This window comes from Primulina huaijiensis, chromosome 14 (genome assembly GCF_012295235.1).
Source record: "Primulina huaijiensis isolate GDHJ02 chromosome 14, ASM1229523v2, whole genome shotgun sequence".
Classification (NCBI taxonomy): Eukaryota; Viridiplantae; Streptophyta; class Magnoliopsida; order Lamiales; family Gesneriaceae; genus Primulina; species Primulina huaijiensis.
Window position 1 is genome coordinate 20,405,513 of NC_133319.1, and position 26,409 is coordinate 20,431,921.

The 26,409-nt window shown below is 33.5% G+C and overlaps 2 protein-coding genes across 5 annotated transcripts; both read right to left on the minus strand.

The window, feature by feature from the left end:
* Positions 1-137: 137 nt before the first annotated feature.
* LOC140957235 (uncharacterized) lies at positions 138-7,745 on the minus strand. Of its 4 annotated transcripts, none has more exons than XM_073414371.1 (7): positions 7,590-7,744; positions 5,447-6,101; positions 1,847-1,922; positions 1,706-1,762; positions 1,146-1,201; positions 395-623; positions 138-296 (listed from the first exon to the last, which is right to left on the minus strand). In XM_073414371.1, exons 2-7 carry the CDS (start codon positions 6,046-6,048, stop codon positions 159-161), a joined length of 1,158 nt encoding a protein of 385 aa, XP_073270472.1. In that variant the 5' UTR covers positions 6,049-6,101; positions 7,590-7,744; the 3' UTR covers positions 138-158. The 4 variants fall into 4 exon arrangements, with proteins under 4 accessions (XP_073270472.1, XP_073270473.1, XP_073270474.1 ...); XM_073414372.1 differs by having other exon boundaries at positions 5,447-6,128; positions 7,590-7,728; XM_073414373.1 differs by lacking the exon at positions 7,590-7,744 and adding an exon at positions 7,368-7,492.
* Positions 7,746-8,245: 500 nt separating this feature from the next.
* LOC140957062 (uncharacterized) lies at positions 8,246-13,822 on the minus strand. The gene is made up of 8 exons (XM_073414136.1): positions 13,550-13,822; positions 13,370-13,457; positions 12,470-12,537; positions 11,016-11,114; positions 10,554-10,604; positions 10,098-10,166; positions 9,708-9,773; positions 8,246-9,596 (listed from the first exon to the last, which is right to left on the minus strand). Exons 1-8 carry the CDS (start codon positions 13,769-13,771, stop codon positions 8,520-8,522), a joined length of 1,740 nt encoding a protein of 579 aa, XP_073270237.1. The 5' UTR covers positions 13,772-13,822; the 3' UTR covers positions 8,246-8,519.
* Between the last annotated feature and the right edge of the window lie 12,587 nt (positions 13,823-26,409).

A 26,409-nucleotide genomic window follows, 5' to 3' on the forward strand; every position in this document is an offset into this window, starting at 1 on the left:
AGACACCCTTGCGCTTTAGTGCGCCTTGCGCCCCAAATAACTATGGTAGCGCCTGAGTAATGACCTAGTCGCAATGGGTGGTGCGCCTGGCTGGGCCCGTCGCCTAGGCGTAGCCAGATGCACGCTTTTAATAAATACGACTAGAACTATAAATGTCCTCAGGCTGCCACACCCAAAGTCGACACATAGCATAAGCAAACCAAAATCACCTGTATAAATGCATAACCCTTGCAATTCCCAGTCCCTAAGTCAGTGGGCATCTGCAACAGTTCCACAGCTCCAAAAGGTTCAAACACCTAAAAATCACGCCCAAAACGTGAATCAAAGTTAAATTCAAAAAATAGAATAGCCTCAGAAACTAAATTATTTAAATCACAAGCAAAAAGATACACACCTGGCGAAGCTGATCTTCTTTGATAGTGACTGGCAGATTGCCAACATACAGCCTTCTAGCTCCCCCTGAATATGTACCAAGTCCACTTTCACCAGAAGTAAGGGAAGTAGATTGAACAAGATTCTTTTCAGCCTCTGATGGTTTAACCATCACTGGCTGGCCAAGAAGAGGCTGGCCACAGAGAGCTATAGCCATGGGAACTGACATGACATCATAAAATTCAATGTATCTGCAAAATACATAATAAAAGGTACAATGTCAGGAATCTATGAGACAGAAAAAGACATGCTCACACATGTATGCATCACTCATAATATTAGACTACAGTTAACTATGACCGGGCACATTTTCTGCAACATCTAGATGATAATACATAAAATTTCTCACATTTAAAATGACAGTTGTGATAATCATCTACAACAAAAATCAATTGACTCGAAATGTCTCCTGGATGCTTATCTAGTTTCAAAAATATTGGGAAAAAGAATGTGCATTCTCATGTTAACCAATTTAATCTTAGTCCAAAGGGACTTTACCAAACTTATTCTAGAAATTAGACATTCTCAGCTGTACCTCTGCTTCTTAATTACAAAGTGAAACCTCATGCCCAAGCAAGACACATCAGAATAATTTAAAGTGAACTGCCAGAATACCAGCAATAAACATGATAAATAATTCTACTTGTATTTAATCAAATGCAATAGGATATGAAGTTAACTTTCCAGGCTCAAATCTAAAAAGCCACGATTACCCAAATCCTTTGGAGCGTCTGGAATTGCGATCCAATATTAGTTGTACATCTCTGACCTAGAAACATCAAATCAAAACTATTGCTTTAGCTATAAAAAAACTGTTGCTCTAGCTGTACATTCCGACCACATAACCTCGTGGAAATCAGTTGCTTCTAAATAATAAAAAGTAGAGAGCATGAAGGTTTGCTGAAGTTTCATATAAAAAAAAAGTAAAAATAAAATCAAAACTCTCCGGGGAAAAAAAACATAAACACTCGAAGGAACCAGTCACATGCATTTCCTTAACCCAATGATGGCTCAATAATTCATACTTAAAAGGATAAAACAAAATAAAAATCTAGCTTGCATGGTAAGCTTCATCGCTTTGTTATACATAGTGTTTCTATAGATAGATAACTTAGAGAGAGCAACAAGACGTTAACCCAAGATTAGTTCAACACTATTACTAGGTGGTAATAATGCAACAGTATAATGCATTACAAGACCAAAAAACAATTGTAAGTCAACCTCTTAACTAGAAAGATCACATAAAATGACTAATCGAAACAAGGAGGACAACCTTGCCAGCCCTAGAGAAGAAATCATAGACGTCTCTTTCACTTGCCTTCAAAGAGATCTACGGAAATCGTAACAGGCTGAGTTAGAGAGCCTCCAGATACAAGCAAACAACAGAAAAATGCTTATTTTGTGGTTCAACTACCTGATAAGCAAAAACCGTTCTTTGATCTCGTTCAGGATCAGCTACTGCCCCTTCCTCTTTTTTCTCTTTGTATCTTCTGTAGAACAAGAAAAACATGAAAGTTAAGATATACAACTCCATATTAATAAAAATGATCTTTCTAGTTAACCGATAATCAGCACCCAGGACAAACGGCATAGCCAAGTATGAGTAAACGCTTTCCTCCTTCAAAAGTAATCAATCAAGTGGAAGATTCCACATTTATAAAAGAGAGTAATTCCAAAATATGAGTAAAATTTTCTCCAGTATGCTTAAAAGAGGCCAAAGCCATGATCATAATCCAGTAGGCAACTCCAGAGAGTCAATATGCTGTACAGCTATTGTACATTTGGTCAAACAAGAAACTTCTGGATGATTAAGCAATAAGACCAACCTGGGATTAAAGTGGCAATTAAGAGAAATGTGAACACGGAAAAACTTCAGGCATTGAACTAACAACGGGCCTGTCCCTCTATGGCAAACCTAATGTTACATTTGGTACCACCATATTAAAGAACAATATTTTACATGAAAGTGCAAAATATGTAAATCATAGGCATAGCTAAATTACAAGAAAAAGGAGTACAGCAACACTGACAAGCAGTGACATTTTCAGGTACACAAATATAAAAACATGCACCATCCATAAACATAAAAATCAACCATCAATCATCATCAAATAAATGCTGCTTTCAACCAATAAAAGTGAAATATTATGTGTGAGAAGTCTCCAAAGGGGAGAGAGAGAAAAAGAAAAAGGAAAAAGAGAAGGGAGGAGAGAGAGAAACTTCCTAATGAGATTAGTAGTAGATGCAGACGTTTCAGTTTATAGCTAAAAACTTAATGTAAAGTTTTGTACTTTATAAAAGCGAAAAAGCACATATCCAAGGTTACAAACATAACAATATTAGTTCATTGCATACAGGAGTACATTTGCATAGTATAGATGATCACAATATGCTAACTCTATTATATTTCTGATTGCAAAAACAAGATCTCCAAATTGAGATGAAAGACGAGAAGAGAGTAAAACTACTACTAAACCAAGGTAAATTTTGTTAACGTGTAGGATTTCAAACTACAGAAAAGTATAGATTAGAACAGAAACTTAACTTTTCGAGTAAATGAACACATCTGGTGACCAATATAAAACCAACAGAAACCGTCTGGTTTCGGCTGAAAAGACTTCAGTTTTTCAAGTCGATGAGCACATCTAATGACCAATATGAAAGCAGCAAAATAAGTTAAATCATTTTCGTCCGAAAAGACCCAAGTAACATATCTATAGCCCATCAAGTGTCCCCCAATTTCCATTCATGTCAGTATGTTGTTGGTGCGTCAAGCCCATGGAGTGCCCAACCAAGTACATGCCATCTATTCTCAACAAGCATCGACAAAATACATGCTTTCATACTGTTATGCCACCTGTTTCAGTAAACAAAGTTGGCAATTCTTCTTCTAGTGTCAGGCTCCTCACTGTTGCACTTACAGCTTCACCATTGTTAGCCATAAAATTCGCTCACTATTTTTCACCACACAATCAGTTAAGAATGCTCATAATTTCAGATCTTCTGCAAGAAAATATTGCCTTGGTGTTTGGCACTGTTGTGGTCTCGTGGATCAAATCTGTTGGCATTAGGACCATGTTGATCAAATGTGTTGGAAATTGGAATCTCATTGTTAGTTTTTTGTTTGACAGGTTTGGGGTATCAACTTCTATAGGCCACACGTTTGTTGCAATGGGACTTCGAGTGTGGTAGTATGTCGGGCACTTTATGGGTTTGAAAATTGATCAAGGCCATTGTTAAGGATTTTTCAATTCAATATTATAAACTTTAAAATGATTTAACAAAATATCGTGGAGGGGTTTTACCAAAATAATGTAAATCTTCATTCTAAAATGGCAGAATCAATTAGTCCATCAAGAATGGTGGAATTCAATGTATAGTTATTCTGTCATTCACAATAGCTAAAAAAACGTTGTGTGCTGCCTGCTGTAGGCTTTATGCTTTGGATAAAAAATCAATAATTAACCCACAAACACTTAAAAAAGGTTGCCCCTGCACAGGCATTGGAATGGGGCAGCCTTATTCTAAAGGTCCAGGCAACTGTAATTTAAAGACACCGAAAAAGCACCTTTGACATTCTTTTTGTGAAATATTTATTCAAGATGCTTTAAGTAGACATAGACATTTACTCTCTCAATATTTTATTAGAGATTTCAACTTAAATTGCTTGAATCTATTTAATCAAGTTTTATGTAAACTTTCTGAAAATTTGTGCACAAGAATACAAATTAAAGACACAAATAACTCTATTTATGAATTTAACCTCATTTTACCAGGTAAAAGCAGATTTATGAGTAAACTTTTTAAAATTGTCAGACGGTGTACCTAATTCTTATTTCATTTAATTTGAAGCAGCTGGCGATAAATGGGGATCATTAAATTTTTTATTTCCTAACTCTTCATAGGGTATCCATTATTTTTTTTTCGATAATATTTTTTTAGAAGAGAAAGTGGATTGTCATAACTTTTTATTCGCCATGTATAATTTTTAGTAGATGTAATGTATACAAAAAAAATAACAAAAATTTAGAATATAAATTAATCATTGCATTTGTTTCTAGCATGATATGACTTTCAAGTATGTTCATCTAAATTAAACTATAACCTTACACGTGATGTATGAAAGATCATTATTTTTCACCTAAGTTCATTTTTGCTACATGTTTATTTTTTGACTTATTACTATTAATTAATTAGTTGCCTATTGAGTGTAGGATGACATGAAACCCCGAACTCATAGACCCCAATGTACTATATTTACAGGAAACCCCGGTCCCATATACTCCGGCTTGAAGCCTGCACAGGCTTCAACTGTTGATTTAAAAAAAAATAAGGAAAAAATGTGTCACTTTAGGATGAAATAGGTAGTCAAAAAAGTTACATACAGCTTCTTTAAATTAACCGAATATTGGAATTAGACACGCTATTTGACAATTTTTAAGAAAAATAGAACGTAATACATCTGATACAAATTTATATTTATACACACACATATTTTAAGAAAAAGAAGAACAAAGCCTGCTTGTGAAATAGGCAATAGGCTATTCAGCCGACAGAGTACAAGGTCAAGTTTTTAACTTAGCTGCAGTAATTTCGCTACTGTGAATGGTGGAATCACTGTGCATTGAATTCTTCTTCTAAATGAAAATTGATTTAGCCATTTAGTACAGGTTTTTACCTTAATAAGGTAAAGCCCTTCCATTCACATTAATTTGTTAAATCATTTTAAAAACTAAAATATTAAATTAAAAACCCCTTGCTAAGATTTTATTTACTGTCTTATATCCATTTTGTAATCTGATGTCCGTTATACATAAACTTTTCCAGAAAAATTTGAGAGAAATATTGGCAGTATGAATACCACGTAAATCAGTATGGTCGATCTAGTAATATATTCCCTATAAAACAGCTTAATGCACAAAATGAAGATACACGTATGAAATCTATAGGTTCATACCGCATATCAAGTTAAACAGTCCATATTTATAATAAAGAACTAGGAACTTAAGTTTACCTCATGTCACGATCTCGACCTGCAAATTCTCTATCAAAACGTCTTTCCTTATTATCTTTATCCGCACTATGTTGACCATCCCTACTCTCCCTTTCCTGCTCATCTGGATGCCTCTCTAAAAATCTCTTGCTCTGCCTCAACCTATCTCGCTCTCCTTCCCTTTTAGTTCCCCCTTCATAGCCTCGGACATATTCTCTTTTGTTCCTGTTCCGATCATTTTCTTTGTCTCTCTCCCTATCTCTTTCTCTTTCACGGTGTCTGTTCCTGCCTCTCTCTTTCTCACTCACTTCCTCCTTCTCCCTGTTTCTGAGATTCAGATTATTATCGTCTTTCTCAATCTCTTCATCTCTTGAAGATGAACCATGATGAGAACTCCTATTTTTCTCACGATTAGAAGTCCCATTTTTCCCTGCCCTAAGACGCTTAGATGGGTGACTAGAATCATCACGATCATAATCATTATTTCTTTGCTTCAGCTTCCGACTCAGATCTTTCTCTTCAGACTCAACCATACCATCATTGCCATTCACCTTAAGCTCCAACCGATCCTTCTCTGGATTTTCAACAGTACTTTCCAAATACTCGTATTCATCAAAATCCATTCTAGATCAACCAATCAATAGTGTAACACGAATAACTTTGCCACAACTAATATCTGCAGCAAGCACCAAAAATAATAAATCTGAAACACAAACAAGTTTTTTCATCAACTTTCAGATGAAAGTTTAGGTTACCAACTTAGCTTAGGTAATTTAAGTATGTCATAGGAGTACAGAAATTTAAACTATTATCAAAGAATTCAAACTTCAGAAGTAGAACATGCTTTGAAAGGAGGGATGAAAGATGAAAAAAGGTTGGTCAGGATGATATTCCGATAGAGGTATTGAAGTGCCCAGGGAAGCTGGGTGTTTAATGGCTTACAGAGTTATTTAACATGATATTGAAAACGAAGAAAATGCCTTATCAGTGGAATGTAGGTATTAACGTACAAAATTGTGCAAGTTATAGGGATATTAAGCTAATAAGCCATACCATGAGACTTTGGGAAAGAGTGATCAGTGATATAAACAAGACTATGGAAGGAGATCAAAAATGATCGAAAATCAGTTTGGTTTCAGATTGACAATAAAAGCTATACATCTTCTCAGACAAATCATTGAAAAATATCGAAAAAAGAAGTAAGAATTATACATGGTATTCATCCACCTGGAAAAAGCTTATAATAGAGCCCCAAGGGAAATTATGAGGAGAATTCTAGAAAAGAAAGATGTTAGAGTAGTGTATATTGAAGCAATTAAGGATAGGTATGGGGATGGAATGATAAGAGTGCCAAAGAGTTTTCTATAAAGATATGGTTACATCAAATATCAGCTCTAAATCCGTATCTTTTTACACTAATCATGAATGAACTCATTGGACTTAGAGAGACACGATAAACTTGGTATGGACATGTACTTAGCAGACCAAAAAATGACACAGTTAGGCGACATGAGAAAATGGAAAATACGTATGTTATGCCAGGAAAACAAGATAAAGTTTAATTAAATAAAGATGAGCAAATGGTAGGGGATTAGCACAATGACACAGGAGGATTCAAATAGCAGACCCCTGGGATAAAAGCTTAAATGTTGTTGTTGTATAGAAATTAACTATACCATCATTCATGACAACTGTGACATGTGATTTCGTTGTGAATGTCCTTTCAAAATCAAAATAATGATAATGTGAATAATGTAATTATAATGAGGCCAGTTGCACAGCTAAAAATGATACAGATTGACAGATAACACCACCACCACACAAATTAAAAAATTGCAAAACTCCCAAGTTTCTTACAAGTATGACTATATCAAATATACAGAAATCATGTATCTCGCATAACAAAAATAGAGAACTTGGATATGAAAGATCAAGAACATACTTATTCAATGTGAGCACACCAGACAAGAAAAAAGAAGTCATAAAATGGGAAACGTCTGCAAGTCTGACGTGATTGATAAGTAATGAAATCGAATAGCAAAAACTAATCGTCGTCCGTGGGAGAAGGAAGAACAAAAATTCAGGAAAATTTCCAATGAATATATATTTGAAAAACCCACAAATAAAACAAACAAGCGAAATTTCGTATCATCGTAGAGCTTACCTGTTTATAGGGATACAATTCAAGAAGCAAGGGAGGACTGTCGAGGGTTTAACAAAGAACTGTCGAGGGCTTCAGCTTCTGAACCAACGTTTGCTTGAAGACAGTAGAATACAAGTGGGCTTCATCCTTTTATTGGGCCCCTCAATAAAATAAATTATAATGAATTTCCTTTCAATTTTCCAAATGCAACTTAAAATAAATTTATTATCATTTTAATACATAATCTCTATCAATTGTTTTTTTAAATAAAAGTTATATTTTAAAAGTTCTCTAGCCTTCAAACAATTAAATATAGTTTCTAAACGAATAGTTACATTTCTTTTTTCAGTATTTATATAACATGACAAATCTTGTGCCGACTCTATTAAGTTTTCGAAACTCAAAATAATCCTAATTTGCATATGTTTTGGATCAAGTTACTTGATCAATGATTTCAAATGTATTATGAGTGTATTGAAAAGACTCCAATAGTTCGAGGATTTGGCATCTATTTTTATCAATGGATTTGAAAATTTTAAATGGAGGCTTATAAGCTATCTCAAAGTAAAAAGATCTAAATTAGATTGCATGAATAAGAAGAAATCAGTTTCTTAAGCACCATTTTTGTTCAATTGTAAATTTCTTGGCACAAGGTCAGTACAAGTAACAAAAGTTAATGAAGAACAAAATAGCCAGCCCTCAACACTGACATTCAATTCTTATTGGACAAGTAGTTTCATCCTTATACAATCAAGGAGTCATGTAATACAAATAGCAAAAGCACAAATATAAATAACTTTGACACATTAAGTTGATTCCTTCGGAGCTGGCTCAAGACAAAAAATAATACCTTACAAAGTTACGGTAGCTATAAGTTAAAATGCTAAGCATAAAAATCATCGTCCCTGAGTTTCTGCCCGGCTTTCGTTCTTGTTCGGAATCAAAGTTGAGCTACTCTGTACTGAATCTTCCCCATCTCCCTTCATGAGCAGGAGGGTTTCTGCAAGGAGATACAACTGTTGTGTTTCGACTTCTTGCAGAATCAGAAGGATTTCTTTTACTATATCTATTAGTTTCTTCTGGTGTGCTTTCTGGCATGGTATCTACTGGCTGTGAACTAAAAATACCGAAACTTTTTGTTGATGAACTGGGAATGCTTGAATGAGACAAATCTTGCCTGGAAAATTCATTAGCAGGAACCTCCACTTGCACCGGTGTTCTGAATTTGGGTGATACATCTGTATAAACTTGTGGCTGTTTTCCTTGTTGTGGAACCTTAAAGGCTCCATTCATTGGGTTCTGTGCAGCGGTGTCATAGGAACTGAATGGAGAATACCGAACGCCTGAACGAGAAGAAGGTTGCTTGGATGTTTCTTCAGAAGGGACCTCAAGTCGCTGAGGTTTTCTCATTTGAGGTGACGTGTTCCTACTGAATTGAGGCTTTCCTTGAGTTGGAATCCGAGGAACGTTACTAGGGGAGCTCCTCGTATCATTGTCAATTGTAGATATTCCAGAGCTTGAATCTCTCGAGTATCTATTAGCTATGCCTTGCTTTGGAACCTCCGTGGACATATAAGAGGCTGCATGGGATCGTGCAGACTCCAGTACAGGTTTAGAGCTAGTATCTGAAGAAGAGGGTGATGTTGCAATTCCTGATTGTTCGTTTCTGGGCAGTTCATGCGCTTCATCCTCAATTTCAAAAACTGCGTCGAAATCTTCAGCACCATGAAAAACAGCCCATTCAGATTCGTTGGTCTGAGCATCTTCATCCAACAATTCTTCAGAATCTGGTACCTCCCCAATTTCCAAGCCAGTTTCCACTATATCCCCATTTTCTTCCAAAGGAGATCTTGCAGTCGGCGCAGACCCACTATCCATTAATGAAGAGTTTCTTGTTGATTCAGAAGCTTTGGTAGCTTTCTTTCCAGAGCTTTTTTTAGGAGGACCAAAATTGACGTGCCTCACAACCACAAATGCCTGCTTCTTTTCAACTTTTGGTTCACTTTCCTCAACGGCAACATCTTTTATCTGTGCAAAATAACAACTATGACATCATCAAGTGATCAGTAAGGAAACACAATGTGAAATAATAAGAACCTTGCATGTAGAACCATGAGAAGATTGGACGTGAAACTTTACCAAAGCAGAAAAACGAGATAGCAATGTTTCCAAGTCAACATCCCCAGTAGGCTCAATTGCAGTGCACTGTCAAAGTACCAGAGAAATAAAGAAATTAATTCAGTCTATCTGCTTTCAATTTTTATCATGCAATTCTAAAACCCAGAGTTCATAATTTGCTTTCAAGAACCATATGATATTCTCTCTTCAAGTATTTGCCCTTGCAAAGAAAAATGATAGAACAATATGAAACTCGACTCAAAATTTTCATCAATCAAAAAAACTTTAATAAAACAAGATTTTAACTTAAATGGTTTTGTATAAAAAGTTTTAATTAATGGCCGTCATCAAATAATTTTAGTATACTCAAATTAAATATCCACCAAGAGAAAAAGAGAAGAAAGTGAACACCTTGACTCGATGACCGCTTTCCATAAGTCTCTTGACCATATCTGCTTTCATCTGAAGGTCTTTTTGTTTCTTGAACCAGCAAAGCAATCGGCCCAAAAAGATGAACATGGTATTAAACGATGAGCTGAGTTACCAACATGTTATGGTTTATCATAAGCATCCCTGTCTTTCATTAAGCCCTTTTTCACACTAAATAACATATAGCCTCCCCATGAAAGGGGAAATGCATGCGATGTTCTTTTGCAAACTTACGTCACATGGTCTATCGTGAAAATATAATTCTATGTTCTTTTGCAACAGAATAAATAGCAATCACGATGATTAACCAAGGACTAAACAAAGACACCATCATACATATACACACGATCATTAAAAGAACTCATGTGCAACTCTCAAAACCATGCTGGAGATGTGCAAATTGGAAAGTTAGAAAGAGAAAAAATCTAAAAAACTTACAATTTTAGCAGCAAATCGAACTTCTTTAAATGCTCCACTCTTAAGCTCAGACTGCAAAATGCAGAAATAATCGAGAAACAAGTTGGATTCATAAATTCCTAATAATGACATAATCTACTCAAATATCCACAAAATAATTTTGGAATGACTTCAACCATAGACTAGGAGTTTGTCTCACCATGTCGTGAGATAAACATGAAATGTGGTTAATGAGAGAGAAATTAAGTTCTACAACATTGATACAGGAAAACCTCGGCACAAAAAAAAGAGAATTCTGAAGAAGTCCATTAACATAAGTTGCACAAATAGAGCACAGCCTAGGGTTAAATTGAAACACTCAAGAAAACTTTCTAAATCTTTTGACGACATTTTAGGTAATTCAGTCCCTCGTGCTATTATTGTCTAATTCAAGAATATACATGAATAAAGAGATACTAGGTAAAAAAGATGTCTCCTCCTTACCTTGCTCTTGGCACGTTCTTTGTCCTTCATTTGTCGAAGGTACTTTTCTTTTTTAAAGTCCAAAATTTTGCAAACAGGTGGTTTTGCAAATCTATCAACCTGCATCATGTAAAGCAATAATCTAATTCAGTTCCACAAACAGTAAAGAATAACAAATATAAGAGTAGAGAAATTGCATTAATCTGAGGTGTGAGACTTGTAACTAAACTAGGAGGATTGAGGCCATTTTTTTATTAATTTTTTTCTTCAGTTGAAAACAAACTTCTGCCAACCGGGTCAGGGGAAGGAAGCAGTTTCTTTAAAAAATTAAATTTTAATATTAAAATTATTTCTTGATTAAAAATCATCCCTATTTCCTATCTATGAATACCTTGTACCTCCAATTAACATTTATGAATTTGTTTCTCTGTTGTATTATTTTTTATACTACTATTATTTTAAATTCTATCGAATATAAACAGTACTAGCACAAATAAATACAAACTTCTATTATTATTTACGACGATTTCAAAATTTACTACTTTGTTTAGATTCTCATGTGCAGTATTTACTACAAATACTACTATATATTTTCTCTTATATTGTTCCAAAATTACACACCACCACCAACACTAATCCTTTTCCCCAAATCACTTGCAACATTCTTAAATATATACACTAGTAGTAATTATAACAAAAACCATACAAGTAGATTTTAAAATTAGTAAGATAATTATAAGAAAAAAGTAGTACAAGTAATGCTATAAAAATACTAATGCCACTAGTTTCCTACCGTTTCAAACAATCATTAGTACAACAGTTAAAAATATGTCAGTAACTGAATGTAAATATTAGTTGCAAAAAAATAAATAAATGGATTTATGTGCGATAAATATATTAATGTCAGTTGCAGTAAATAAATAAATGTAAAATGGAATAATAGAGAAATATAAAGTGCAAAAATAAAGAAATTTGATCTACAATATTTATTTATATTATTTTTTTTATTGTTATTTGAGAACACGGTTGAAACATACTACTGGGAGAGGGAATGATGAATTTCAAATGCGCATGTTTTCTCATCATGTGCCCTTGAAGATCCTTATTATGCTCTTTCTCACCTCCGACCTACAGAAAGTTCAGGTCCAAACAACCACCCAAAAGGCGAGAGGGGGATAGAGAATCCATCAACAAATGTTCTTAGCAAAATCTGCCGATAGGATTCCCAGCTTCCTATTGATCTCAACTAATACAAGCTTCTTTCCTTTTTATGTCACCTCTCATCCGTTTTCCTGTCTAATTTGCAGAATTCTATTCTTAGTTTCGAACTGTACATATTAAAATAGCCTGACATGTTCACCTTCATATGGAAGAATGTGCTGGAAAAATATTATTTGAAAAAATTATGAAAACATCTTAGATCTTGATCCTATTTTTATTAGAAAGGTCCATTCTTAAGAAAATAAAAGCATTACCTCAACTAAATCCAGCTTAAGGTTTTTAGCTAGTCCAAGTGCATCGAACCTTGAAATTACTTTGTGATCTGTAAACACACATAAAAGTAAACATTTACAATTCAAAACCCATTCTACAATGTACTTAATGATACTCATCCAAGTGTTTTAGGTATCTTCTTAGTTTATCAACAAACATAAAAATAAAGTTTACCTTTTCTCATTGGTGTGACATATTTACTTCTTAACCACACCATAATAGAACCCTCTCCACAAGAACTCCTTTAAATTCAATAATGCACCTCATTCGAGTTTAGTTTATATTTAATAGAACCCTCTCCACAAGAACTCATTTAAATTCAATAATGCACCTCATTCGAGTTTAGTTTATATTTTAAGTTTGACTAAAGAAAAGTCATATTCAAAGTTCCAGCGATATATGCCCCATCATCAGGCCCTCATTTTATAACACCAAGAGTTTAGACAAGTTCGAGTTTTACATGCCCGTGGCAAAATACAACCTAAAGAGTTCAACTTCATAATCTAATGAAAGACTGTTTTCAAGCTTACTCTGTAAAATATTCTATTCTTGCAAATAACAGTGCAAAAAAATAAATATCTAGGTGATGAAGATGTATCATGTATGGGCGCTCTTATATTATCAAGTGATGCCGCAACAACAAATATCAGAGCAAGAATAAAGAAACAAGGTAAAAGCTCCATAGTCCATACCATATTCAATACCCCAGACTAAGTGACATAAAGAACAAAAAACCTATGTCTCTGGTCCAACCGTCCTAGGTTATACAAACACAACCCCATACCCCAAGTCCTTCAATACAATACTTTCAAATATCAACGCACTCAAATGCAGTATAAACTCCACAACACAATTACTCTAACTAGTAAAAGTAAAATCACCTTCACCAGAAACAAGCCTAATAAACTGACTTGTGATTTGCTCATTCAACCTAGGCCCGCTTGTGACATCTTCCTTCTTCTGATTAGCCTGCAAAAACATAACAAGGAAACAAAAATACAAGCATTTATGTGTGATCTTTCAGAAACACGGCCATAAATATGAGCGAGGGGAAAGATTACCTGAGGAGGCGCTGCAAAGAATCTAACGCTATAGAGAAGCTCCAATTGGCTATTCCGGAAGATGAAATCAGGGTTATTCAACTCCGGAATTAACGTTCTCGAAGAAATGCATCGATTGACGATGTTAGATGGAACTTGATTCAAAGTATAGCATCTCTTTAATTCTTTCGAGAAAATCTGAAATTTAGGTTTTGATTGCCTCGCTGTTGTCCAAAACGCCATGCTCAGCCGCAACAATGAATTAAACTGATAACAATGTAAAGAAAGAGAACTTTAGTTAGAGATATATTCAATTCATAGTTTGGATAATTTTTTATGATTTTTTTAAATGATAAATTTTTATGAATTTGATATATTTTTATTGAGTTTTACTGAATCTCACATATTTATGTTGATTAATGTAGATTTTTTTACGAGATTTTTATAAACTTTTGTGAAATTTTTTTTTTTATAGAATTTTATACTTGATTATGACATATTATTTCTTATTAATTTCTTTGAACAACATATTCGGTTTCAAATATTTTTTCAATATTTATATTAATAAATAAATATAAATAAATTTACTTATTTAAAAGTTAAATCATTTAATCCTTACATGTGTATATATGTGGGTTTGTATGCATGTTTGCACAATTTTTTAAAATACATCAATTGATTAATATGTAACCTTGTTTTTGAATTGATAATATGCATGCCAAAAGAATATTATTTAGCATTGTGTGGATATAATTTTGTATAAAAATATCATAGCTTACATATTAATTGAAAATGCTAAAAAGAATTTCAAAAACCATGGTTGTTGCGAGACTATTCAATTATTAAGAATTAAGCAACATTTTTTGATCATATTTTATTATTATTGAGTATTACATTAATTTGTATAAATCATAAATTTAAAATCAAAAAATCAATTATAGAATTCAAAATTTCTTATGATATTAAAATAAAAAATTATTAGATGAACAATCAGCCAAAAAATGAAAAATTTGAAAAGAAAAGATGAAAATATATATAGAGGTATACTTCGAAAATTTGAGAGAGTGATAGAGATAGATGAGAGGAGATAAGAAGAGAGGTGATATGAAGCGATACAGAGAGAAATAAATAGTTTATGTATAAGTTAGAAGTTTTAAAAATCCATCCAAATCTTTGAGTAATGTTTGTATGTTAATGAATTCCATGAAGTTATAAAAGTCTATTGAAAATTTGAATACCTATAAACTTTTATAGAGTTTTTAAAAGTTAATGTTGAATACCACTTGACTTTTTAAAACTCTATGAAAGTCTATTTTGAATACCACTAGACTTCTATAGACTATGTAAAAGTCTTAATTGAATACATCTAGACTTTTAAAATCTACAAAAATCAATAAATCTTCTATATTGAATACACCCTTTTAATTTTGGGGTTCTGATTGGAATTTGTCTTCAGCTTAAAATTAAATTTATTATCTTTTTAATATATAATATCTATCAATTTTTTTAAAAAAATATTTTTAAAAAGTTTTCAGACAGTTAACATTCAAAAAATTGAATATGGTTTTCTGAACGAAATATTTCTTTTCAATATTTTTTCCAATATTGATAAGGCAAAAAACTCGAAATAATCTTAATTATTTTGTATTTGGGTCGAGTTACAAATAATTTAAATTAATTTGTGGGAAGATCCATGAAATCCTTCCAATTCTCCTTCATCCCAAAAGGAGCTTTATAATATTGGTGTTATCGCAAAGTAAAAGGATCTAGATTGCATTAATAAGTAGAAATCCGTTTCTTAAGTAATATTTTGCTCAATTGTAGCTTTCTTGGCACAAGGTCAGTGTATACCCCAAAGAAACAAAAGTTAACGAAGAACAAAATAACAAGCCCTCAAGACTGACATTCAATTCTTATTGGACTAGTAGTTTCATCCTTATATAAATAATGATTCATGTAATACAAATAGCAAAAACACAAGTATAAATAAATTTGCCGCATTAAGTTGAATCCTTCGAAGAGAGCTCAAGATAAAAAAAAAAAAAAGAATATCTTCCAAAGTTACGGCAGCTGTAAGTTAAAACACTAAACATAAATATCGTCCCTGAGTTTCTATCTGGCTTTAATTCATTCTTGTTCGGAATCAAATCCGAGCTACTATCTGTACTGAATCTTCCCCGTCTCTCTTCTGGAACAGAAGGGTTTCTGTAAGGAGAGACAACTGTTGTGCTTCGACTTCTTGCAGAATCAAGAGGATTTCTTTTATTATATCTGTTAGTTTCTTCTGGTGTGCTTCGACTTCTTGTAGTTGACACAGAGCCACTATCCTTTAACGAAGAGTTTTTTGTTGATTCAGAAGCCTGGGTAGCTTTCTTTCCGAAGCCTTCTTTAGAAGGACCAAACTTGATGTGCCTCACAACAACAAATGCTTGCTTCTTTTCAACTTATGGTTCACTTTCCTCAATTGCAACATTTTTATTTGTACTATGATGTCATCCAGTGATAAGTAATGAAACACAATGTGAAATAATAAGAGCCCCGCATGGAGAACCATGAGAAGATTGAAGTGAAACTTTACCAAAGCCGAAAAATGAGATGGCAATGTTTCCATGTCAACATCCCCTGTAGGCTCAATTGCAGTGCACTATCAAAGTATCAGAAAAATAAAGAAAATATTTCAGCCTATGTGCTTTCACTTTTTATCCAACAATTCAAAAATTCAGAGTTCATAATTTTCTTCCAGGAACCATATGATATTAGCTCTCAAGTATTTTCCATTGCTAAGAAAAATGATAGAACAATATGAAACTCAACTCAAAATTTTCATCAATCAAAAGAAACTTTAGCAAAACAAGATATTAATTTAAATAGTTTGTATATGGAGTTTTAATCAATGGACCCGACCCTATCACATAATTTTATTATGTTTAGATTAATTATCCACTCGATGACCGTTTTCCTCGAGTCTCTTGACCATAACTGCTTTCATCTGCAGGTATTTTTGTTTCTTGAACCAGCAAAGCAATCGACCTGAAAAGGTAAACATGGTAAAACAGATAGCTGAGTTAAACTAACATGTTATGGTTTATCATAAACATCCTTGTCTTTCATTAAACGCAACTGAAACTGAATTTAGCCAAACTGAATTTCTGGCGAGCTTCGTTATTTTGATGATATCTCTCAGCTGGATGATTTAAATGACAATCCGCAAACTAAACTGATCAGAAACCTCAATTTGGAACAATTCATATTTCACGTCAGTTGAGCAAATCGGATGTTATCTAGACCACACAGATCGCTGAATGACCCAACTGATTGCACAAAAACAGCAATCAGTTGGGCATGAGCAGTTACGATATTTTGGCCATATCTCTCAGCTCGGTTATTGGAATGAAGCGATTCATTATGCGTTGGAAAATTAAGACGATGATCTACAAATCATTTTCAGAAGTCAAAGTCTGAATCGAAGCTTAAGATGTTGATAAATGACGATGAAACTACTGGTTTTGCACAAAGAGAAATCAGTAAGGCTGATTTCATCACACTAGTTGAGCTGCTGAACCGCTGACTTCAGCTGCTGACCGGTTGAACTGTTGACTGGTTGAACTGCTGACTTGAGCTGCTGACCGGTTGAACTGCTGATCGGTTGAGCTGCTGACCAGTTGGGCTGCTGAACCGGTTGAACTGCTGACCAGTTGAACTGCTGAACCGGTTGAACTGAACCAGTTGACCAAAGTTGATCAATATAAGTCCTAAATTGAAATAGGTTTATACAAGGTGTTGTATAAATCAAAGTCTTCTAGTTGATCCTTCCCAAGGGATGATGTAGGAGATGTTAATCTCCGAACATCCATAAACAAATTCATATCTATTTATTTATTGCATTTACTTATCATTTCCATTGTTTTAAAGATGCATTGTTGAAGCATTTTATGTGTTCTTCAAATACCAAAATATTACATACCAAGTGTTTGATAAAATGCTTCAACCAAAAATATTTTTACTCATTCAACTTGCATATATTATAAATGCTTCACAAAATGTTTAATCGGTTTCTACGAAGGATTATTTTGAGTGTCTTTCGCTTCATCGTTGTTCAATATTTCAAGAACCAAACTATTGTAGCTCAACGATTTCCTCCCAAGCCGATCCTATACAAGCACTCCAAGCTCACTATAGATGGAATTGTATAACTTTTAGACGTGTGCTTAGTGACCCCAAATGCCACTATTTATAGGCACTTGTACCATAATCAATTAAGTTTGAATTGATTATGGCTTATCGTGATGAGATCTTTTGTATTAAAAAAAAACCTCCCCCTCTCGCCCCTTAGGTGGTTGTTTGGACCTGAACTTGCTGTAGATCGAAGGTAAAAAGAGCAAAATAGGGATCTTCTAGGGTACATGATGAGAAAACACGTGCTTTTGAGTGGATCATGTCATTATAAGGACTTTATGAATCCAACTTCTTTCTTGACTATTTCTGCCTTTTACAGTCTAAGCTTAAGAGTGGAGCATTTAAAGAAGATTGATTTGCTGCTAAAATTGTAAGTTTTTATATTTTGCCTCTTTCTAACTTTCCAATAGACACATCTCTAGCGTGGTTTTGAGAGTTGCACAAGAGTTGTTTCAGCGATGGTGTGTATGTCTAATGGTGTCTTTATTTAGTCCTTGGTTAATCTTCTTGACTACTATTTATTATGTTTCAAAAGAACATAGAATAAATTTTCACGATAGCCTATGTGACGTAAGTCCGCAAAAGAACATGTCATGGATTTCTCCTTCATGGGGAGGCTATATGACATTGAGTGTGAAAATCAAGATTGCGAACATGAAATGTTTCAACAGCTTGTAATATTCTCAAACATATTTAAGATATTCAACGAGGTGCTCATGACGTTCTTCAAACTCAATGACTGAAATTAACATTTGATCCATTTTCTGCATTCAATTATCATGTTATTAATTGTATGTATGATATTAAATTATAACAAAACGAAGATCTTCCAATTACTCTAATAAAGATGTTAATGCTAAACTTGTAATATTTCCCCTCCACTCATGATTCAATCGCCCTGAATATCGGCTATGCGAAAATGTGATAAAATATATATCAACAACTTTCTTTAAAATAAGAACGTTTTCTTTTTAATTTATTAAGAACTACATGATTTCCTAGTATATTTGGTTGATATTCGAGGGCTAAACTAAATATTCTAAACTATACTATCCAAGACGATGTGGGTAGTTACTGACTCATATCTACACACACAATATGTTTGCCCCAAATTTATGTGTTTTAATAAATTTATTATATGTGAATTAAATTTAAGCTAAATAATAAAATAACTAACACATCTTTCCACAGTAGTTCTTATATATAGGGCTCTCAAGCTTTATATGATTCTTTATTAATCATTGTCAAAAGGTTGTAAGTGTTGAAAATTAATATTTAAAACATGTGTATTGAATATTTGAATGTTGAATGTTTGAATGTTGAAAATAAGAGTTGTAAAAATTAGAAATTTGTGTGTGATGATGAAGGTAATTATGTAATTTATTTTTTGGATTATTACCAAAGAAATTCTATAAATAGCCTCACCATTTGTGAAGAAATTCACAATTGAGTTGAGAAAAAAATATTATAAAGTGTGTAATGTGATAATTTTGAGAGTTTGAGATTTTTATTTTTTACCGTAAATTTTTACTTTTTCATAAAATGTTATTAGCATGAATCTCTAAAAGTCCTCTATATTTTTTCAAGCTCCAAAACAGAAGAAAAAGATAACAAAAGTAATAATATTTATTTTATTGTTTATTTATTTATTGTGTATATATTTAATATATAATCTAATGTTATTATATAATAAAGATCAGAAATAATAAAAATAAATTTTTCAAAAAAACTTGTTATAAATCATGGGAGGATGTTAAGACGACATCCCATACTCCCTGTAAGGGATACGACAATTATAAAAGCCTATAAGATTTTTAAACAAAATACCTTATGACACATCATTATAATAATGTGGTATGATATACATAATTATTTAAACATGACTAATATTATATACACCATATTATTACCATAAAATTATACAAATACATATATTTATTTTTTTTACACCAACGGTAATAAACGGTAACAAAACGGCTAGTTTTTGCCCTATAAATATGATCTCACAAACACATTCAATCACTCCAAATTTCTCTTCTTCTCTAAAAATTATTCTTCATCAAATTTTCGTAGAAAAAAGAAGATGACTTTTTCAAGGTTATTTTTAATTACTTTGGTTATAATACTCACGAATCTTGTATTTATCGGAGAATATCCTCATCGTGTATTTTCTTTATTTTTACGAATGCTTGTATTTTTTGTTTATCCATTACTTTGTATTGCAATATTCATTAACTAATAAAATACATCATAATTTTTTTAGTACCACCGTGTCAAACTTGACAAAGCTCGAATTTGTTGCACTCGACATTATGGGAAAAAATCATATGTCATGGACTCTCGATGAAGAAATGTATCTTGAATCATTGGGTCTAAGCGAGACTATTAAAGAAAATGGTATATCTTCATCACAAGAAAAAGCTAAAGCTATAATATTTTGTGTCGACATCTTGATGAAGGTTTGAAATATGAATATCTCATCGAAAAAGATCTCATGGCTTTGTGGAAGGGATTAAAAGAAAGATTCGAACATATAAGGAGAGTTATACTTCCGACCGCCCGGGATGAATGGAATACGTTGAGATTTCTAGATTTTAAAAAAGTCAGTGATTACAACTCGGCGATGTATANCCTGTAAGGGATACGACAATTATAAAAGCCTATAAGATTTTTAAACAAAATACCTTATGACACATCATTATAATAATGTGGTATGATATACATAATTATTTAAACATGACTAATATTATATACACCATATTATTACCATAAAATTATACAAATACATATATTTATTTTTTTTACACCAACGGTAATAAACGGTAACAAAACGGCTAGTTTTTGCCCTATAAATATGATCTCACAAACACATTCAATCACTCCAAATTTCTCTTCTTCTCTAAAAATTATTCTTCATCAAATTTTCGTAGAAAAAAGAAGATGACTTTTTCAAGGTTATTTTTAATTACTTTGGTTATAATACTCACGAATCTTGTATTTATCGGAGAATATCCTCATCGTGTATTTTCTTTATTTTTACGAATGCTTGTATTTTTTGTTTATCCATTACTTTGTATTGCAATATTCATTAACTAATAAAATACATCATAATTTTTTTAGTACCACCGTGTCAAACTTGACAAAGCTCGAATTTGTTGCACTCGACATTATGGGAAAAAATCATATGTCATGGACTCTCGATGAAGAAATGTATCTTGAATCATTGGGTCTAAGCGAGACTATTAAAGAAAATGGTATATCTTCATCACAAGAAAAAGCTAAAGCTATAATATTTTGTGTCGACATCTTGATGAAGGTTTGAAATATGAATATCTCATCGAAAAAGATCTCATGGCTTTGTGGAAGGGATTAAAAGAAAGATTCGAACATATAAGGAGAGTTATACTTCCGACCGCCCGGGATGAATGGAATACGTTGAGATTTCTAGATTTTAAAAAAGTCAGTGATTACAACTCGGCGATGTATAGAATAATCTCGCAATTGAAATTTTGTGGGCACGAGATTGCTGAATTAGAAATGCTTGAAAAAACATTTTTCACTTTTCACGCATCGAATATAACTCTACAACAACAATATAGAGTGCGTGGATTTTTGAGATATTCTGAACTTATTGTCTGTCTCTTTGTGGCGGAAAAGAATAACGAGGTGTTAATGAGAAATCATCAGGCACGACCCACTGGTTCAATGGAATTTCCTTAAGTAAATGTCGTAAGCAAAAATGAATTTAAATCTGGAAACCAAAATCAAAGTTATAGACAAGATTTTGGTCGAAGACGAAATCGAGGTCGTGGACGTGGACGTGGAAGTGGTTGTGGTCGTGGACGCGGCCGTGGTTTTAAAAATAATCGAGATAGTTACTCCTATAACTTATCTCAAAAGAGCGTACCAAACCATCCACTAAAAAGACATCATGAGAATAAGAGTGTTAATGAGAATCACTCAAAAATATTTGAAAGTTCTTGTTTTAGATGTCATACTCCAGGACATTGGTCCCGTATTTGTCGAGCCCATGAGCTCCTTTTGTGAACTTTATAAAGAATCAAAAAAGGGGAAAGAAAAGGATATCAACTTCACTGAACACAGTGAACCTTTGCGTTATTCAACTCATTTTGATGCTGGAGATTTTCTGATTGATTTATCAGACAATGATCAATTTTCTGGTGGAATAAATATGTAAAATGTTTTATTTTTCCATGTACTTGTATGATAATGTTTTATCATGCGTATTGTATTGTATTTTATTTTTATAAATGTATTGTCAGTAATTTTATTTCATTGCATATTTTTTTTGAAGTTCAAATATGGAAAACGCTATGAACAAAGCTTAAGTTTGCATACCTGATAGTGGTACAACGCACACTATCCTCCGGAATAAAAGATATTTCTTGGAACTAAAACCAACAAAAACAATTGTGAATACAATATCAGGTCCTGTAAACTTGATTAAAGGTTGTAGTAAAGCACAATTTTTGTTACCTAATGGTACAAAATTTTTTTATCAATGATGCTTTGTATTCATCACAATCAAAAAGAAATTTTTTGAGTTTTAATGATATATATTCCCATGGGTATGATACTCAAACAATGAATGAAGGGAATGAAAAATATATGTGTCTTACACATATAAATTATGAAATATATATGTGATTGAAAAACTTCCAATGCTCCCTGCTGGATTGCATTATACACATATAAGTCCCATTGAATCAAACATGGTAGTTGATAATTCTTCAATATTAACTAATTGGCATGATTGATTAGGACATCCTGGTTCCACAATGATGTGAAGAATTATAGAAAATACACATGGTCATCCGCTGAAAGACCAGAAGATCTTTCAGAATAATAAGTTTCAATGTAAAGCATGTTCTCTTGGAAAACTTATTATAAGACCATCACCAGCCAAAATCCAAACTGAATCACCAATGTTTCTTGAACGTATTCAGTGTGATATTTGTGGACCAATTCATCCACCATGTGGACCATTTAAATACTTTATGGTATTGATTGATGCCTCCAGCAGATGGTCACATGTATGTTTATTGTCAACTCGAAATGTTGCATTTGCAAGATTACTTGCTCAAATAATAAAATTGAGGCATCAATGTCCCGATTATACAATCAAAAAAATTAGACTTGATAATGCTGGTAAATTCACTTCCCAGACTTTCAATGATTATTGTATGTCTATGGGAATCATTGTTGAGCATCATGTTGCTCATGTACATACACAGAATGGATTAGTTGAATCATTGATTAAACGTCTGTAACTGATTGCTAGACCAATGATTATGAAAACAAATCTACCTATTTCTGTATGGGGACATGCAATTTTACATGTTGCTGCATTAATTCGCACCAGACCAAGTGCATATCATAAATACTCATCATTGCAGCTTGCATTTGGTAAAGAACCAGACATTTCTTATTTGAGAATTTTTGGATTTATGGTGTATGTGTCTATTGCACCACCTCAACGAAAGAAAATGGGACCTCAAAGAAAGATTGGAATTTATATCGGTTATGATAGTCCATCAATCATTCGATATCTTGAACCTCAGACAGGCGACGTATTCACAGCACGTTTTGCTGATTGTCATTTTAATGAGGAAATCTTCCCAATGTTAGGGAGAGAAAAGAAACATACCTAAAAGAAAATTACATGGTATGTATCATCATTGTTACATCTGGATCCAAGAATAAAACAATATAAAAAAGATGTACAACAAATTGTGCACTTTCAAAGAATAGCAAATCAAATACCAGATGCATTTACAGATGCAAAAGGGGTAACTAAATCATATATACATGCTGTAAATGCTTCTACTCGAATTGAATTTCCAAAGAATCAAATTGAAAAAACTCATGATGTCGTAAAACGCCTGAAGCGTGGAAGGCCAGTAGGTTCCAAGGATAAAAATCCTCGAAAAAGAAAATTCATAGATAAACACGATGATCACAAAATAGAGAATGATGTTCTTGAAGAAACACATGATGATCACAAAATAAAGAATGATGTTCCTGAAAAAACACATGATGATGAAAATGTTCTGTCAGAACCACAAACTGACGAGAATCNTTCCTCACGTTCGTTTCTATTCATCATGTCTCTTAGCCTTTGTTGTTGTCTTCGCCTGTGTAGGGTTCTTTCAATCTCGAGATCGAATATCTCTAGTTCAGACTCTAGAGATCTTGGCATGCACCTAGAGAGATACCTGCAAAAAAATCAAAGGTGTCAAACAAAACAAAATAAAGAATGCTAAAGTAAATAACTAAGAATAAAATTGTGGATTAACAGTTCCCGGCAACGGCGTCAAAAACTTGATCGAGCAAAACTTGCACTGTAAAATCTTTAGTAAAAATTTATAATATTTAAACTCGAAATAATCGCATGTGCACGATGTCAAGTAATAATATAGTGTACAAGAGTACGAGTATCGTTCCACTAGAGATTGTATTTCACAATTTTTATTCTCAGTTATTAAGATCTTTAGCCACGAAAATTTGGATGATTGTTTACTACTACAATGTTTAAATAAAAACTCAATGAAATAGTTCAAGAATTAAATGATGAAATGTATAAGCTAGAATGGTTAATTAAAGTTCAATGAGAAATGAATTTGTTGGGAATCTCGGTTCACCTACCCCTCATCATTTACTTAATTCGTTCGACAGTGATCTACGCTTCCGACAGGATATTCTATCCAATTGAACACGCCCTCGAGCTATGTCAAACTAATTCTACTCAGTGGAGTAATTAAATCTCTTTAAGTATTTATCAAAGGTGAATTGCATGTCGTTCTATGAAATCCCCTAGCTTTCGCCCTATCGGACTATGACTATCGACGCGTATCCGACTTCATATTTCTATGTAAATTGTAAATCCACGGATTATGCTACTTGTTCCTATCACGGGCTATTCTCTCGAACTCACTCGCAATATTGAATCGTTATTAAAGTTAGCTATGCTTCAACAACACAACGAAAATAATAGCATAATCAAGAATAAATCAAAAGTCGATGTATAAATTAACTAAACTCGGTTTCGGAGTAAGATCCCCTTAAATCCCAACAAATAATGTAAATTAGCTACTCGAAGTTATAAGTAAACTAAGAAAAACAATAATTAAATAAGAGAAAATAAACTTGAAATACTAGACGTGACGAAATATGCGAAGAACGATGTCAGGAAATCTTCACTCCAAGCACAAAATCGTCTCCAAAGCTTGTGGCGGCTGCTGAATAATGTCCGAATGGCCTCCAAAATCGTCCCCTAGGGTCTTGTTTTGCAGCTATACACATTCCAAGTTTAATACAAGCCAATTAGGAAATTTTCCTTATTTACTCGAGCTGTGGCAGTCAAGTTTTACCAACCTAGTGCGAGGTCTTCTGTTATGTTGCTTCACATGCCTCTCGTGTTGGGGCGGTCCAGTTTCACCGCCCTAGCGCGAGGTGTTCTGTTGATTCTCCAGCCTCTTGCGCTGGGGCGGTCAAGTTTTACCGCCTTAGTGCGAGGTGTTCTGTCTGGCATCCTATTTTCTGCCGTACTTGCGCTGGGGCGGTCAAGTTTTACCGCCCTAGCGTGAGGTTTCTGTCCTCAGCTCATTTCCGGTTGAGTTTTCTTCTTTTGCGCCGTTCTCCTGCACATTCGTACAATCTCAGTGAGCTGTGATCATATGCAATAATCTAAGATAAAATGAACTAAATGCAGACTTTATGCAACCCAAAATGATGCAAACTAAGACTCACACGATGCACTAACACGTAAATATGACCTCAATCACCAAGCTAGGGCAGCATAAATAAAATTCTTTTGTTTCTTGATCTTGCCATGATATGTAATTTCTTCTCGCCCGGAGGTTCGAAGTTTGGAACTCTTGCCACGAAAATCCACCATTGCATGATTCATTGTCAGTTAGTCCATTCCTAGGATGTCGTTGAACTCTACCATATGGAGTTGGATCATATTGCACTAAACACATGGTTTTCAATGTCGATTTTGCATCCTCAAACTAATTTATTTGTCTCTATAGTTCTATTGGTAGGAGTTGCTACTCTATATGGTTCACTAAATGTTTCAGGTGTGAATCATAATTTCTTAATGAATGTATTAGATATGAACAAATGAGTGACATCACAATCAAACAATATATATGAAAATATTTTATTAATCGGAATGGTACCTGCCACAACATCGTTAGCATCGTCAGACTCCTCTTCTGTTATTGAAAAATGCAGTTTTCAGATTATTTTCCTTTGGCTTGGACAAAGAAGCGTCAGTGTTTGCTCCAGTCCCTACATTCTTGGGTTCGGGGCAATGATGCCTCAGCTTGTTGATGACGTTGAGTTTCAACCAGAATGATCTACTGAATCTAAGACTGGATGTTTGGGGATTCTCTAACATTTGGCTGCATAAGCCTTTCAATTCAAGGATCATGGCTTAGGAAGCCTCAAGATTATTCTTGGTTACCTCATGTTGTCTTTCATTCGTGTTGTGAGAATAAGCAAACCTTTGTACGTCAACTTCAAGATGGTCCATGAGCTCTTCTAGCTCTTGTTTTTCTTTTTTCAAAGTCTTGATATCCTCCATGATTTTTTGATTCTCCTCCTGTTCGAGAGGGGGTGCGGTTTCAANTTGTGATACTATATGAAGATAATGCTGCATTTGTTGCTCAAATGAAAAA